Source organism: Artemia franciscana, chromosome 13, assembly GCF_032884065.1.
Source record: "Artemia franciscana chromosome 13, ASM3288406v1, whole genome shotgun sequence".
NCBI lineage: Eukaryota > Metazoa > Arthropoda > Branchiopoda > Anostraca > Artemiidae > Artemia > Artemia franciscana.
This window is the reverse complement of record NC_088875.1, coordinates 224,606-242,718: the sequence shown is the minus strand read 5'-3', so window position 1 is coordinate 242,718 and position 18,113 is coordinate 224,606. Positions and strand designations below refer to the sequence as shown.

Sequence of the window (18,113 nt, the reverse complement as noted above, 5' to 3'; positions counted from 1 at the left end):
TCTGTAGGGATATTAGGCATGTCACCCCCTTCTCCACAATTAAGAAATTGGCCCATTATGCTTTAAAACTAAATGTTACTTTAAAATAAATCTAAAGGTATTGTGTTTACGGCTGCCAATAAGACACCTCAGCGTCTTATTGCATATTGAGAAAGACAGGGGGTAATGAATTGAAACTTTTGGAGATTCTACTGTTACTACTTTTGCTCTTACAGTTTAAATAAATGAAAAAAGTGTAAGTGTATCCAGGTTGTCAAAGAGCATAGAAAGAATCTTTTGGAGGTGATATTAAGTTTTATTTTTTAGGTCAACTTCAGAAGCTACAAAATTAAATTAAAAAATACTGTTTGTGTTAAGATTAACAATCGTTGAAAAAGTTGTTCTAACAATCAAAGAGCAACCAATTCTATGGATTCTTATAGAAAAAAAAACTAAAAGATATAAAATATTATTTTTTCCATGAAAAAGACTATGTCAATAAAAAAACGAACAGAAATTAATTTAAAAAACTTTTCCAGAAAACAAGTTTTTCAAAGAAAAGTAAAAAGCTTTCTTAAGCCAAGAATGAGCAAAGATAAAGTCAAATAATCTTCCAAGCGTATAACTACCATAAATCACTATAAATAAATAAATGTAACTCAAATCAAACAGAAGTTACAATTAATAGCCAAGTCAAACCCAAAACGAGCAAAAATTAACACGAGAAAGGCTGATAACCCCCATGCCTTCTCAAGACCAGCACACAATTTGCGCTATACTGAAAACAAAATACATTTGAAATGTTTTCACTTCTCTTACTTTCATAAATAAAAAATCATAAAAACTTTCAAGGAATAAATGTCAGTATACTCCAATTAAACAGACATTCCGTTGTCATTTTTTTGTTGTTGTAGTTTTTTTTAAGTAAAGCGCTAATTGTGTTCTAGTATTGAAAATAAAAGACAGACCAGTAGCCACTTTGGGTCTTCGTCCTCAACGAAGTCGCTAAGATTAGAATTATCGAAAAGGCTGAAGAAGACGTCAATGGCTTCATTGGAGCAAGAATCCAAGGATGATGTGGACGCGTGGAACGCCGAGGCTCCGGCAGTTCATGAACTTTGGCCAGAAACCGGACCTCCTTTACTGCTAGAGGTTGTCAACTGAGTACGTAAAGCTTTGGAAATTTTCTGTCGGTATTTTATGGCCAATAACAAAAGAATTTCAGCATCTTCATTTAAACATAATTACTCTAACGGATTCTCATTACTTTTATTTGCTTAGCTGAAAGAAATTTTTTTATAATCCTAATTAAAATTCCCCATCTTTGACGAAAATTTAATTATCTTAATATGCTTCACTTTGAATTCACACCACAACCATTGTCAAGGCATAATCGTATTCGATTAAAACAAAACTACGCAGCATTAGATAGACTGGGCACATTTAATAGACAGTAGAAGAGTTTCTTCTGTAAAAAAAAGAAGAAAAAAAAAGAGGATAAGCAACCGAAATTATTTAATAGGGAAAACAGAAAGCATTCATACCTGTCCCTCACTGCTAGATGAATGCTATTTGTTTCTGTTTTCTTAAGAATTTCGTGCACTTTTTCCATGGAATAGCCAGCAACATTCTCACCATTGATCTAAAAAGTATTTAAATTCAGCAATAAAATTAAAAAAATCTATCAAGTATTCACAGAATAAAATTCCGAGGAATAAACGAAATCAACAGTTTTTCTCTCCCGCCTTTCTTTGTCAATTCTTCTGAATTTACATGGAACTTTTCCCAGCGAACAAACTAGCACCAAACAATTACGGAAGAACCTCGATAGCTCAAATCCCATGAGAGCTATAAAAGCAGGGAGCTCCCGAACAATTCGGGATATCAAGGCTAGTATTATCCATATAACGTTTCTGTGTAAAATCATATTTAATGAAGAAGGTTTGCAAAAACGACATTTTTAACCTCAAAGAAAAGTCAAAGTGGTGAAACAGTGAGCATATTATAGTAAAAACGATCCAAGAAGTCATACTTCTTTTTCTTATCCAGACGTTGGAACTACTGTTTTTAGAAAAAAACAATAAATAGCCTAAGTGTCTATTTCGTCCACTGTTTCGGATCGGGTTGGTAGATTATGAGGGAACACACAGATTTGTGTAGGATCTCCACAGGGATACAATCTTCGTATCCTCTTCTTACAGGATGAGGAAATTTCGATGCTTTTTGAAGCTTTGTGCTAGAAAAGAGTGCTATTTTCTTCGTTTGTCTCTTAAGATTAGATATGGATAGGGAGTAACATTCAGTCTACCCCTACCATCTCAGCGTGCGATTTCTCATGTTATGTATACGATAAAACTTAATATGCATGTGCCACCTTTGTAAATGCCACATAATTTATTGTGCTTTAAGTTATGTTTGCTTTGATTTATTCCCCACAGATCAAGTCAGCTGCTAAATTTCAGGATATGTACAAAAATAGAAAATAAAAAAAAATTATTATAAAAAAAACTGAAGTCTCTTGCTTTCACTATTTGTGTGATAGAGCAACACTGCTGATATGGCAGGCTTTTTTCTCACCTTTTCGCGATCAGCGGTCTCTAGCTCATAAGCGGTAAGAACCGAATTTTGGAATTTTTTTTCCGACAGGAGAGAAAAGAAGTTCACCCGCCGTTTTTAAAGACAGACATTTTAATAACAGCACATTAAATGCAATAATACAGATATTGAAACGCACTTCATCAAGGAGCATGAATTGCAATTTATGGCTTTAATTCAGTCATATGTTTCTCATTGCTCAATATTTCAGGGTTTACATTTTATACGCTAAAAGGTTTTCTACAACTACAATATTTACGTTCAGTGAGGACAGTTTTTTTTTTGGAATGCCAAGAACACTTTTTGAATTTTACCTCGCCGCTACGGAGACACTCATGGATTTATTATGGTTTCACATAGTAGCAATGAGCCAGTAGGAAAGATTTCCGCATTAAATTGATAAACCGTGAACTATAACTGTTGGGTCTTTTTTTGCAGCCCTATGATCGTTTTCTATATGTAACCTCTAGTTACCATATTCTTAGGGCCTAGAGGAGGGGTGGGGTACCTTGAGTCCGCGTCCCCCTTAAATATCTATATTTTTCTTTTAGCTTCTTATATTTCCACAAAATTTCCCTAATTTTGGTGTTTCTTCAACTTAGTCTTCCACCTCTAAACTGAATTCCTGCATAAAGAGTCAAATTCCAAGCATCAATTTAATACCGTAGGTTAAAGAAAATATTAAAAACTGTTAAAAATAACACTGCTAAAATGTTTACTTGTCATTCATACTATCTGAAAATATATCAGTTTCACTCAATATACTTTTTTCTAGTGTCTTTCATTTTCGTTTTTTCTCTTTTTTCTATCGCTTATTTTATTAATCTGCTTGCATGATATTTACATACATGTCTTGTTTGCGGAAAGGTTCTCACAAATTTGTATTTTCTTTTGTCCATTTGTCGAAAAGGCCTTAGAGCCTTTTCTGGGAGAAACCTTTCCTTTGCCGATAAATCTTCTTTGTAGAAGTTTTCCTTAGTATAAAAAAATGACACTGAACATATTTGAAGAAAGATACTGCTTTGACCTTCCCACTAAAAGGCATAAAGATTGATATATGTCAACATATTACTAGGGGTTGTCAACTTAAAAAAAACATGTGCACCAAGTGCGTGAGCTAGGAATCGCACCTCAGTGCATTGAATGGAACCTTAAACTGCATATTTTACTTCGACACGTCTGATCTTAGGTAGCACAAGGGTACTGCATAAGTACAAAACGAAGCGGACTCTATGTACTATTTATTTGTTTTTCCCCAGGGGTGATCGTACCGAACCAATGGTCATGGTAACTTTGGAGGGGCTCATTAAATTTTGATTTTGAAAGTTCTAGTGCCGTCTTAAAGTTCAAAAGTGATTGGAGAACCACCAGCCTACCTCCCCCCCAAAGATATTATCCAATCAAAAGTCTGTTACAGCAATTTTGTTCAAATGATTGTAAGATCCAGTAACTGGACCTCTGGGGGTCATATGCCCCCTACAGTATTTGAGGTAAGAGCTCTAAGTTATGCACGCTACCTATTGTTTACATATGGGTTTTGTTAACGGGAAAGGGGGATAAATTTTATCCTGGGTCTCCAAAAAGTCTTAGGATATTCATATTTACTATTACTGAGGCTAAGGGTATTGAGGTGAAATTTCCAGGGAATGTAGAGGAGGATCTTGAACCTAATCAAAACACACTAAGTGCATGCAGGCAGTTAAAAGGAAGTATTATTTACACCTTAGGAACGGCTGAGGATATTAAGTTGAAATTTAAAGGGCAAGTATTACTACTATATCTACTACTACTAGTGCTACTGCTACCACTATTACCACTGCAACTACTAATAACTACGACAGGGACTACTTGTGACAGCGACTGCAACTACTTGAGACTGCGCCTCCGAATACTTACGACTGCAAATAATTACGACTGTGACTATGACTACTTACAATTGTGACTTCTTGTGACAGCGACTCTCCACGGGCCACTTCATATGCAAGGATTTGTCGTAGAAACTTTGGAGGGGGCTCATTTGATCGGAAATTTTCAAGTACGCTTTTTAACAGCCAAGAGTCACTGGAGAGAAACATGTCCTCTCCACACCCATTTAGCTGCCCTCCCCTCAAAGAAATTCGATCAATATTTTGAGAAAGACATTTTGTTCATAATAGTTGAAGGTACAATAACTATGCCACTTGAGATAACATTACCATCCCCCCATAGCCACTGGGCTTGCACAAGTTATCCATTGTTTGCATATAGGTTTTGTTATTGGGAAAGGGTGACGGGGTTGATCATGGGTATTCAAAAAGGTTAAGGGTATCAAACTAAAACTTTCAGGGAACATTGAGGGAAACGTTGAACTAAATCAAAACACAACATATGCAGGTTGGTTGCCAAAAGAGTGTATCAGCAATATCTGTGGAACAATATAAAGTTTTAAAATTGGAATTTTGAGAGCACGTGGAGCTAACGTTGAACTAACCAAATCAACACTATTTGCATACTCCTACTACTATTTCTATTACAGCAACTGCTAATGCTATTACCGCTACTCCTAATGCGACTGTGACTACTTGTGATGAGGACTACTTGCAACAGCGATTACTTATGAATACGACTGTAGTTACTTGCGACAGCAACTGTGACTATTAGCAACTCTAACTGCTTACGACTGTGTCCAAGACTTCCTGCGACTGCGTCTACTTGCATCTGCAACTGGGACTACTTACTACTACGGCTGTGACTACTTGCGACTGCAACTGCAACTGCTTGCGACTAAGACTACTTTCGACTACTGCGACTGAGACTACATGCGAACACCACTATCGGCGGTTTCTACTACTACTATTACTGTGATTGTGACTGCGACTGCTACTGATATTTCTGCCGCTAATGCTGCAACTACCACTACTAAAACTGCCAACTACTGAACTAAATCAAAAGAGTTTAAGCAGATTCAGGCTGTCAAAATGGTATAGAAGCAATATATCCGGAACGGAATGGTGCATCCAGTATTGAGTTTGTCAAAAGGGTGTCATTGCAATATCAAGAAGCAGCTAAACGTTTTAAGTCGGGATTTTCAGGCCATGTTGTTGGAAATGTTGATCTAAATTAGAAGACACTATGTGCATTCAAGGTTGTCAAAAAAGCGCATCTGCGATATCTAAGGAACTGCTATGTTTATCCATTTAAAACTTTCAGGGCATTTTGAGTGGGATGTTGAACCAAATAAAAAAAAACCTCTACATCCTGGCATCTGTTGAGACACGTTATGATAATGAATTTAGAAGGCTACGCAAGTTCAGCAACACTGAACAGTGAAAATACACCTTCCTACACGTGCTACATCGACCAACAATGTGATTCTCACTTTTAAATCCTTAGGGAATGTCGCTAAACAAAAAAATCAATAATTTTTCAGCTCCTGGGGGTATGGTAATTAACTTATCCTATAAGTTCTATCCGGACTTCGTCCGGAATGAGTCAGACTCTGTCTGCTGACCACGTGCCTCTGGATATGGGGTTTCTCCCCTAACTAAACACTCCGATCAGGACGGCCGCAACCTCATGTGGCGGGTGGAGCACACCCCGGGAATCTCAGTACCTAGGTTTAACCTAGCTCTAATCAGATTTCAGGCTTAGGGTCGGTTGGGCTAGCGACCCTCCACCCGAAAATTCAGTGCTACGAAAAGTGACATTATAGCCTCGGACCCGGATTCCCTTGTAAGATCTCGACCATCGCGCGTCAATGGACATGCTGACGACGTCAGAAAGACTGACAGACCAAACCTTATGGACCGAAGGGGGCTACGAATAGCCACCTGGAATGTCTTGACTTTGAATGCACCTCCGTCAAAGAACCTACTCTCTGAAGAACTTCGCAAGAATAAAGTGTCAATTGCAGGTCTTACAGAAACACGTCTTACCGGAAGCGAAGAAGAGCGAATAGGTAACAGTGACTCATTGCTCTGGTCTGGAAGGAGCTCGAGAAGGAATGGTGTTGGCCTTGCACTAAATAGCCTTACAAGAAAGGCCTTACTTTTACACGAAGCTGTATCTGACAGATTAATGAAGGCCCACTTTGGACACAAGCATGGCCAGATGACTGTCATCGTATGCTATGCCCCGACCAACGATTCTGATGATGCGACTAAGGAGGATTTCTACTCTGCTTTTTCCAGATGCCTTGCAACAGTACCCCCCCCCATGATATAGCTGTTCTCCTTGGCGACTTTAATGCGACAGTGCGCGATGATATGGGTTTATGGCGTGGCACAGTTGGTCCTGTATCCCCCGACCCACTTAACGACAATGGGCTCCGCTTACTTGAACTGTGCCGATCTCACGACCTTTACATTGCAAACACCTACTTCCAACGCAAGACTATTCATCATTACACGTGGTATAGTAATGACGGTCGTACAAAAAGAAGATGATTGACTACGTCATTATTTCCAAACGCTGGAGATCATTGGTGAAGAACTGCAGAACTTACAGATCAGCAGAGCTTGGAAACGCAGACCATAGGCTTGTGTGCGCCGATCTTCGGCTTCGCCTCGATACACAACGATCGAAAAGAAAACCCGTCGCTGCAGATATTGGGAAACTAAAGGAACCAGATACTCGCCAGAAGTACAGTATCGAGATATCGAATCGCTTCGAGGCCCTTGGCTCACTTAATAGCAGCGAAGATCTCTGGAAGAATTTTAAATTGCAGACCAGTGAAGCAGCACAACCAGTACTTGGCAAGAGGAGTTATCCAAAGAAATCGTGGCTAACTAATGAAAAACTGCAAGTCATAGAGCAAAGACGGAAGGCAAGACTTCTTGGGGACATGACCACATATCGGAGGCTCAATGGAGTGCCGAACAGACTCATTCACCGGGATAGAACCCAGTTTGGTGCAAGGAAAGCCGATGAAATTGAGCTAGCTGCAAAAAAGAAAGACATGGGCCGCCTATTCAAGCATCTCCGGGACCTCACTGAAAATAAAACTCCCACCTTGGGTCCCGTCCTGTCCAGGGATGGTGCACTTCTCTCTGACGAAGGTTCTTGTCTTGAGCGGTGGAAGGACCACTTCTGTTCGCTCCTCAACAATACTGGTCCGTCTGCGCCTCCTAATGATAGTCCCAGCCAACCTTGCAGTCAAAGACCTGGAACAAATGTTCCTCCAGATGAGCCTTTCAGCCCCTCAGAAATTGGACATGCAGTAAAAAGACTCAAGAATAATAAAGCTGCTGGTATCTGTGGCTTAAACTCAGAGCTGCTAAAATATGGAGGTCCTGCAATGCTCCTGTTTCTACACACCCTGTTCTCTACAATCTGGCAAACAGAGATAGTTCCCGAGGATTGGCGGAAGGGTGTCATTATCCCCTTATGGAAGAGAAAAGGCTCGAGAAGCGACTGCTCCAACTACCGGGGAATAGCCCTACTGTCAGTCCCTGGCAAACTGTTTTCAATGGTCCTACTGGATCGATGTCGGAGCATCATTCGAAAAATCCGGCGACCGGAGCAAGCTGGTTTTATGTCGGATCGTTCAACCATCGAGCAGATTTTCATGATTCGACAAATAGTAGAGAAGACCATAGAGTTCCGACAGAAAGCATTTATTGCCTTCGTTGACTTCCGTGCTGCATTTGACTCAGTCGATCGAAAAGCTCTTTGGCAGATTCTAGAGTTGACTGGCCTACTCGAGAAGTATTGCAGACTTCTCAAGGCGCTACACCATGGGACGGAGAGCTGTGTACAAGTAAATGGTGGGCACAGCCCGTTCTTTCAAATCTCGACAGGGGTGCGCCAAGGATGTGCAGTGGCCCCAGAGCTCTTCAATGTCATCATAGATTACATTATGACAAAAAACCACTTCACGTCTCAGCTTTGGGCTCAAATTCGGAGATCATACCATCAAAGATGTCGATTTTGTCGATGACTTGGTTATTCTGGTGGACTCCATGGAGCAGCTGCTGGAAGCGCTCCAAATTCAGCGAGAAGAGGCTGCCAAAGTAGGACTGCATATAAACTGGAGCAAAGCTAAAATTATGGCCATAGACCCGTCTTCTCCTGCTGTTAAATCTCCAGTCAGCCTGGACAGCACCACTAGCATCGAGGTTGTTAAAGACTTCACCTACCTGGGCTCCGTAATTTCTTCAAATGGCTCACTTCTCCCCGAGATGCAGGAAAGATTATCTAAAGCGTCTTCTGTCATGGGTAGACTGAATCGTCACCTCTGGCGAAAACCAAATATCAGTCGCACAACGAAACTGCAGATCTTCAACGCTCTAGTCGGCTCTGTGATGCTTTACGGAGCTGAGACATGGCAAGCATCAGCTGCAACCCTCAAGAAAATAGATGTATTTCATGCAAATAGCCTGAGGAGGATTGAGGGCCTACGATGGTCCGAATTCGTCAGCAATGAAAAGCTTCTGCAGCTCACAAAGCAGTCTTGGTTTTCGACTCAAGCAGCCGAGCGAACCTTACGATGGTTCGGGCATCTGCTTCGAATGCCACCACATCTACCCGCAAAGATGATCCATGACTTCGACCCTATTAAAGTTGGTTGGAAGCGACCTCGCGGCCGACCGAAGAAACGTTGGTCCGACAGGCTGTCCGAGCTCTTGGCAATGGCAAACATCAGACAGGGCGAAGAGCAAATACTCGCCATGGACCGAAGTTGGTGGAGGAGGCAGACGTCACTCTCTACGCCGAGCAGTTCCCGACAGGAGACTTAAGTCAAGTAAGTAAGTCAAGTGATAGGTCAGAAAGCCAAGAGGAACGGGTAGAGACTGATCTCTTCAATTAGGATGAGTTTTAGGAAATTTGACGTAAGCTAGGACAACTATATGAGTTGTTTTCAATCAATTGGAAGTGTATACGCCAAAGAAATGTGATAGAAATCAATATTTGATCAAACCCCTACCGTTGTGATCAAACTGTCTCAGGTAGCAAAATAACTAAATTTGATGACTTATATTTTACTTATTCCTGAAACAGCCTAGGGATTTTACTAAAGCTTTAAACCGCTCAATTAGATGATAAATAGATTTCGGATGTAAAAAGAAAAAAAAAACCTGACCTGTAATGAACTTTTTTTTATACCCGACTTAGACAGGGACTGTCAAACCAAAAAACCAGAAAAAAAGAACAAAAAACAAAACAAAAAAAAAACAGAAATTAAAATGAATGGTAACATAAAACTTAAAAATAATAGCTACTGCTAAAGATGCATATACAAAAACGGTACGAAAGATATTAAAATGAATAATCGAGTAAAAATTATGGCAGCCAGCGTGTCCACACGTCCCATGAGTGACGAAACTTTTCCGAGTAATGGATTAAATTGCATAGTGACGCAAAGCACCGTCGTGGGAGGATCCTCTATAGGAGGACAACTGCGGCAGGGTGTAAGATCCAGGTTTATGGACGGCCTCTAAAAAGGGCTGCCTCGAGCCTTTCGGGGTACCTGGAAGAGTGGGGAGCTTGCAGTCAACTCTATTCCCACTTTGGAATGGCACCCCTCGAGGAAATTATAGCCTTGTAAACGAAACAGCATTCACACGAGATTCTGATTAATGGAAAGTTCTTCTGGACTTAATCTGTTTTGACGGGCGTTTTTGGTTTTAAAAATCTCTTTCTTACTAATTTATCTACTATGGGTTGCCTTTCTGTAGCATTATAATACTTGTAGGTATGAATATATAATGAGTTGAAGGTAATAGGCTTCGGACTGTCTGTGCAAGATTTTTGACTCATGTTGATTGATGAGCATTGCCGAGTTCTGAAAAACGTGTTGTGATCAAAATGGACCCACAGCCTCCATTCAATTGGAGGTCCAAGGGAATTCTTGCTGTCCAGTTCTAAGTCGACTTAAGCGCTTCGGCGTGGACTTGAGAAGATACGTTGGTCCCAATCCTGCACCGGTATCCGGGATCATTGCTTTTCCTGAGGCCAAAATAATTTCAATGATTTAAAGAACATGAACTATAGTATCGACACTTCGACTGACGAATTCAGATGATTCGGACTGGGCTTATTAGCAGTTTCAGAAACTCATATCCCAGGGGTAGGAAGCATTAAATTGAGTGATATAGAATTTGTTTACTCAGACCGAAAAGATAGGGTACATAGACAAGAAATAGGGCACATGAAGAATAAGGAAGCTGCTAAGTCTTGTTTAGGGTGGGAAGGTATTGATAATACTAACTGCTCATTTTAGGACTAAAAGTTCAGGACAATATATGGCCCTTTTGAACCGACTGACGGAGATACTAGAGACTCAGATGAATTTTACTTACAGTTACAGGAGCAAAAAGACAGGGCCCCAGGTAGAAATATGGTGTTTTACTAAGAAATTTTAGCACCCAGGTCGGTAGAAATAAGGATTGATAGTACCCTAACCTAGGTAAACTTGGTGTACAAAAAGAAAACAGTAATGGCTACAGGCTTTTGCTATTTTGTAGGTATAAGAATCCAGTTATAACCAATACGGTGTTTGGTCATCAAATGGCCCATAAGTTGACATGGTATTTACGTTACGCAGCAAACTATATTTATTATGTTAAAGCAAAACGAGGACTAGCAGGATCAATACAAGATACTCGGGTAAACAGGACTGCAGTTATTGATGTTAAAAGTAAAGATCACCATCTAGTAGTGTTTAGGGGTAATTTAAAGCTAAAATTTCGGAAGGCTAACTACCTCCCAGGAAGTTATGATGTTTGTAGACCCCAGGCTGAGAATTTGAAAGAAACTTCCCAGTTACAGCTGAAAACTAAACTAAACAGTTTAAAATTTGACAATGTGGAAGATGGTTGGAAGATTTAAAAAAAAACAACAAATTGTAAAGTTGCTGATGGTGTCTTAGGGAAGAAAGTTAAGATTGCAGCTAGGAATATTAGTGAGAAAAGATGTATGTTTAATAGATAGAAGATAGATCATATAAAAACAAAAGGAATGTAAAGAAAGTGGAGACAGCATTAAAATATGAACTAAGGAGGTGTGAAGTGGAGGCCATGGATTAAATTGCCAAGAATCTGGAAGATGCAGCTAGACGGCAAAATAGTAAAATACTGTGCTGGCATGTTAATAAACTAAGAAGGAGTAGTCAATCTGGAAATGTCATGGTTAAAGATAGGAAAAGGGTTACAAATGGTGATAAGGAAAGAGTTAAAGAGAGATGGGCGGAACATATTGAGAATGTGCTAAACCAAGATACAATTACAGGAAAAGATATAGAGGAAAGTGAAAAAGTTCGTGATACCTTGGACGTGTAGGAAGATTTGTTTTGTGAGGACGAATTGGCGACAGTACTAAAATGATTCAAAAATAATAAGGCTCCAGGTGCTGATAGTGTGGTAAATTAATTTCTTAAATATGGTGGCTCTGAGGATAGACATAAGGTACTGAAGATTATGAATATAATTTTTGAAAAAGGGGAAGTACCTAACGAATTTAAGCAAACCTTAATTAAACCGCTGTATAAGAAAGGGGATATGAGTAAGTGTCGTAATAATTGAGGCATTAGCCTGGTCTCTGTAGGTATCAAATTACTTAGTATTATGATGATTTTTAGACTGTAGAGAAAGTTTTAAGAGAAGAACAGTGCGGTTTTAGAAAAGGTAGAGTAGGTGTCGTCCAAATTTTCACTCTTAATTTAGTAATTGAAAGTGCCTCAATTGTCAAACACCTTTGGTTCTGAGTTTTAAAGATTATGAGCAAATGTTCGATTCTGTTGATAGAAGAGCTTTAGCAAAGGTTTTATCATTGTATGGTACATCAGACAAATAAATTAAAGTGATTAGTGCTATGTAGGAAAATAACACTACTGAGGTTAAGGTAGGAAATGAGGTTAGTAGCTGGTTTTGTATTACATCAGGAGTTAAGCAGGGTTGTGCTCTACCCCCCCCCCCTTATATGAATAATTTTGATGCGCAGGAAAAGCAATGGGAAAGCTTGGAATCCAATGGCAAGGAAAAACTATCCTGCACTTAGGCTATGGTGATGGTTTAAGCATCTTAGACGCAAGTTTGAGCAAAATGAATGAACTTTTAAAGGTTTTGCGAGTTCAGAGTGCTAGAATAGGTTTGAATATTAATGTTAAGAAGACAAAGTCAATAAGGCTAGGAGTAGGTGAAGATGAAGAGATGAGGTTGGGTAACAAAAAGATTGATCAGATGAGCTTTTGTTGCTAATATTATTAGTAAAGACGGTGGGAGCAGTGAAGATGTTAAAAGTGGAATAGCCAAGGCCCATGGTGTTTTTTTACAGTTAAAAAAAGTTTGAAAGAAAAAGGAAGATAAGTCTGCAAACCTAGATTAGAATATTGGAAGGTATAATGATGACAGTGGTGAAATACGGCCCTGAAGCATGGGCACTCCGAAAAGCGGATGACGATATACTAGATGTTTCCAGAGAAATTGCCTAATGATTGTTCTTGGTACCCGTCTAACTGACCGTATTTCAAAAAGTAGACTGTGCGAAAAATGGGGTTCAATCCTGCTTTCCAGGGCTATAATAAAAGAAAGGTTGAGATGGCTAGGACACGTTCTGCGGAAGAAGGATGAGAGATTGCCGAAGATTGTCCTTTTTGGCCAACCGTCTAGGGCTAAAGGAAAAGCAGGTCGTCGTCGTCTGGGGTGGGAGGATGTCAAAGAAAGATTTAAGGAAAATGAGAACTTCCTAGGAGGGTGTAAAGATGTAGGCTTTGAATAGATTGGGATGGAGGAGGAGCGAGCATAGCTGTGTTGGCCTCAGATGGCTTGGTGCTGCGGTGAGTTGGTAGTAGTAGTTGACAAGGGCAGTGTCTTTTCTTATACATCAGTATTTGTTAAACGAATGCAGAATAAGATCACAGCGATGTATTTAGCTCCCTTGGAAAGAAGTGCCATACGTTAAAGGAAATTAAAAACATGTCTGAAAATAAATTCATATAGCTTGTTTTACATAAGCAGCTCGTGACATGAAAACGTACACGATTAGCTGTTGAAAAGCGGCCCCAAATAATCATGTCTTCATTATCAGTCTCTAAAGAAGCGTCTCATGAGATCAGTCTCATGAGAAAACACTTTCACATTAGTAGTTTCTACATGGACAGCTCTTGAAAAGTAGTTCTACATTAACGGTTTCTACATAACACTTCTACATAAGCGGCTATTGAAAAGTAACTATGCATAACCAGTCTTTGCATATGAATCTCTAGAAAAAATTCCTGGATAATTAGCTATAAAAAAGTTAATCAATACGAGCAGTCTCTAAAAAAGTACTTCCTCATAATATGAATCTCTATGTGTCTTTTGAAAAGGACTTCTCCATAATTTATCCTTGAAAAGCATTCAAATATGAACAGTCTCTACATTAATACGTCATTGTGATTCGTCTAAAAGTAAGCACCTCTTTAAAAGTATTTCTACGTAATCAGTTCTTCAAAGTAGTTCTATATGAGCAGTCTTCATCATTTCTGCACAATTATTCTCTACCTTGGCAGTCTTGAAAACCAGGTCTAAGTAGTCAGCTTTTGACCAAGATCTTCCATCAGAGTATTTCCTGACACAGGTCTGGTACATTAACGATTCTTTGATAGGAGTTCTGGATAAACTGTCTCAATCTAAAGACGACTTGAAAAAAAAAATCAGAACGATCAGATTTCGAAAAGTAGTTCTATATAAACAGTTACTAAATGCTTGTGGACCATCAGTCTCTATGAAAGTTTCTCTTGAAATGCAGTTCTGCATAATCAGCCCCTGAAAAGCAGTTTAGCATAAACAGTTTCAACATGAACACTTCAGGATAACCAGTCTCTCTTTAAAAACACTTATACGTAATTAAATCTCGAAAGCAGATGCATATAAGCATTTCTGTATAAGCAGTATCCATGCAGTAAGAATCTTGAAAACCAGTCCTAGTTATTCAGCTCTTAAACTGTTGTTCTACATGAGCGTTTCCTGGCAGTTCTACATAAGCGACTCTTAAAAGGGAGTTCTGGATGAGCAGTTTCTACATTCGCAGTTACACGTGAGCACTTCTGGAAATCAGTTCTGGGGGTATCAATAGCAGCATATAAGCTACCATCAATCAAAAATCTCAATCTACAAAAAGGATTTTTACAGAATTCAGATTCTAAACAATTATTAGCAAAAATGTGATCTTAGCTAATAATGTTCACGCACTGTACACTATTCACTTATAATATTCTTAACCTTATCAAATGATTAAAACTTCTCTTAATGGTGGTTGAAGATATAGAAGTTTGCTTTTTTGGGGATTTTTATATCAAGGCGAATCTTCCCTATTTCATTATGATAGTCATAGAGAGTCATGGGCCAAAATCACTGGCTTTTTGACGCAACGTGCATTTTACTGGATTTCAAATTCTTAGGAATTCTATTAACGTTTCCCAGGGAGTAACCAGCGACCATTCATCTAAGAAATGCTTTAAGCTCAACCAATACGATTTCAAAAGTACTATCAACCACACGCTGAGAAAAGTTCCCAGGAAATAATTGAGACCTTAAACTGGAACGGAAAATTTTATTGGTTCGAGTTTAATATTTCATCTCTTAGCTTTTTTTGACGTTTATTCATAAGGCTAAGAGTGTCCATCATGTGTTAAACTTTCCATCTAAGTAAAAATAGCGAAAATAGCGAAAAAAAAAACAAACAAAAAAACAAGCTTCTTTTTACCAAGCTTTTGTCTGTCATAAAACTGTTGCTCATTTCTACATGTGCTCCCATAGGAAGCAATAAAACCAGACATTTCCCCACCTTGTCCGTCATTGAAAACCGACAGCCATAAAAAAATTACAAAAAATTAAAAATAATAGGGACAAAATACCCAAAGTAATATATTTTATTTGAAGAAAAATCTTTTCAAATATTTACCCACCTAGAAAACATAGCGCCGGCTAAATTATCCCACGCCTCTAGGAAATTTTTTCGAGTACCCTTGTAACTGAATATTAGTTATTGAAAAAAAAACAATTCATTTAATTAGTTGTCATTTTTAAGTATATATAGGACTAATTATATCTGCTGTCTAAAAAATTATCGCAGATACGTCCTTTACTGGTCAAATGAATTGTCAAGTGTCAAAATTATCAGAAGGGATACCAAAAGAAAAATTTTAATTTCGTACTTACGGTACCTTTATTTTAGCAGTGTAATACTAATGACGAGCCACTGAAACATCTAAAACCATAACAAATTATGTACTTTTTCACAGGATTTGGTACCCAAATTACACTTGCTCAAGTCTTGGTGTTTGCGGACGAATAAGTTTTACTAAATGTAAAGTATGCCCAGCATATTTAATCAATCGGGTTTGACAATATACGCTGTCTAAAAATCGTTCACATAAAAAAAAAGAAAAAAAGAAACGACCAGCAATTACTAGACTACAGGCTAAGACTTTTGAACTTTTCGATTATTTCAGATTTTTCCTATTTTTCCTTTTATTCGAATTTTTCCTATTATTACTTACTTTCCAAATTTCTTGAAAAAACAGTTATCAAACAGTTCGTGGTAACGAACTGTAGTAAGGAACGACCCGGCTCAATTGTAAACGAAACTCTAAAAACGGAATTTTGATGCTAAAAGATATATCAAAAGAATCAGATTTTTATGCTGATTTTAAATATATAAGTCTTATCAAATTCAGTTTTTGTCATCAAAACTTAAGAGCCTGAGAAAATTTGCCTTAAATTGGAAAATAGGGGGAACACCCCCTAAAAGAGCGAAGGATTGCGGAGGGGACAACCCATTTCATAAACGGAGTACTTTCTGTTCGTTTTAAGTTTTAATGTTGCTCCTTACTTTCAGTTAAAAAAAACTAGTTTTTTTTATTTAATAATAATATAGCTCAGCAGAATGGCTGTCTTTTTTAAAGACCTGACAGACAAGAAAAAGAAAAATACTTGGAATGTATTTATCTATCAAGATAATCCCCTTTTGATGTCATAATGCGAGTACCTATGTCTTAAAGAGGATATGTCAAGATCCAGCTACTTAAGGGCTTTCTTAGTTCAACACCGCACATCAACAAGGAACAACTTAAGCGTAGAGGGGAATGTTCGCCATAAAATTTTCTATTTATTCCTTCAGGAGTCAAGCCAACAGGCATTTAGAAACGAATAGTAGGATTAACCGCGTAACATATCACCATAGGACCTTGTTCCATGAACAATGACATTGAAAAATCGACTTTTAGAGCTAAAAGCTGAAGATAAAATGGCAATAAAAAGAAGTTAAACGAAGTATATAGTGAAAAAAGAAATCTTCAATTGAACACCACAAACAAAGAAAGAAACGAACACCCCACAAAATAAGGACAGAAAGAGAAAGGAACACTGTAAATTAATATATTCAGTTTTATTGAGTCAAACCCTGGAACACAAATAAATTAATGTGAAACTCAAGATGATAATCTATACAAAATTCGTAGCTCAAAGTACAACCTCAAAATGAAAAATATACTCGTTTTCAACATGCAAGCCAAAAAAAGAAAAAAAATCCACGACATTCTCCTTGATTGGAGATATATACCAAACACCAGGAGGGCATATAGACAGCAAAAGGACCAAAACATATTGTACATTAGTACTGAACTAGCTTTCAAAGTGAGAACATCTCAAATAATCGGATTATATTGATTCAGAATTCAAAGTAAAAGGATTTGGTTTGAATTGGATATTTACGAGCTTCTTTAGTCAGTCTTTGACCTATATGGATCAAAACCAGTTTATATTGGTTGGCCAATTTACAGAGGATTATTGTTTGGATATTTATTTCATTGCGCAACTATTGAAATTGTGTACAATGCTGTTTAGTGCTGTGAACAATTTGCTTTCGATAATTGGATAATTAAAATCGTGTACGCAACTATTGAAGTTGTGTAAAGTGCTGTATAGCGCTGTGAAAAATTTTCTTTGGATAATTGGATATTTTGGATAATTAAAATTGGGTACGCAACTATTGAAATTGTGTAAATTGTTGTATAGCGCTGTGAACAATTTGTTTTGGATAATTGCACATTTTGGATTATTGAAGTTGCGTACAATACTGTATAGAGCTATGAACATTTTGTTTTGGAAAATTGGATAATATTATCAAAAATTGGCGTGTTTTAATCCACTCGGATACTCTCTTAATTATTTTTTGGATTTTGCAAAGAAGATCACTGGAAATTGCTGTCAGCCGTGGCATTATTAACAGTGGCTTAAAATAGTGAAACATAAAGCGTGGATAAAATAGTTTACTCTTCAACAGGTACACCTTTCTATTTAAAGTCGTTAGTAAATGTTGCAAGATGAATGAATTAACAGAAGTCCAGCTACAGATTTCAATGAAATTAAGTGAGATGTCAATAGAGCTTAAAAACTGGATACCCTCTCCGATAAGGTAGAAAAATTATCAATGGAATTTTCGTCAATTTCGGAATCTCTGAATAAGAAAATTTGTGAAGTGGAAAAAAGATCAGAAAATACAGAGGCGGAAGTTTGTGAGATGAAAACGGAAGTTACAAAGTTTAAAAAGTTAATGGATAGAATTGAAGCGGATCAAAA

General features: G+C 38.0%; 1 protein-coding gene across 2 annotated transcripts in view; it reads right to left on the bottom strand.

The window, feature by feature from the left end:
* Positions 1-18,113, bottom strand: part of LOC136034350 (syntenin-1-like) — a 151,002-nt gene that overhangs the window by 55,376 nt on the left and 77,513 nt on the right. For both annotated transcript variants that reach the window (XM_065715483.1, XM_065715482.1), the window contains exon 5: positions 1,524-1,621. In XM_065715483.1, the coding sequence (XP_065571555.1) occupies positions 1,524-1,621 (98 nt within the window). The remainder of the gene's footprint in view (positions 1-1,523; positions 1,622-18,113) is intronic.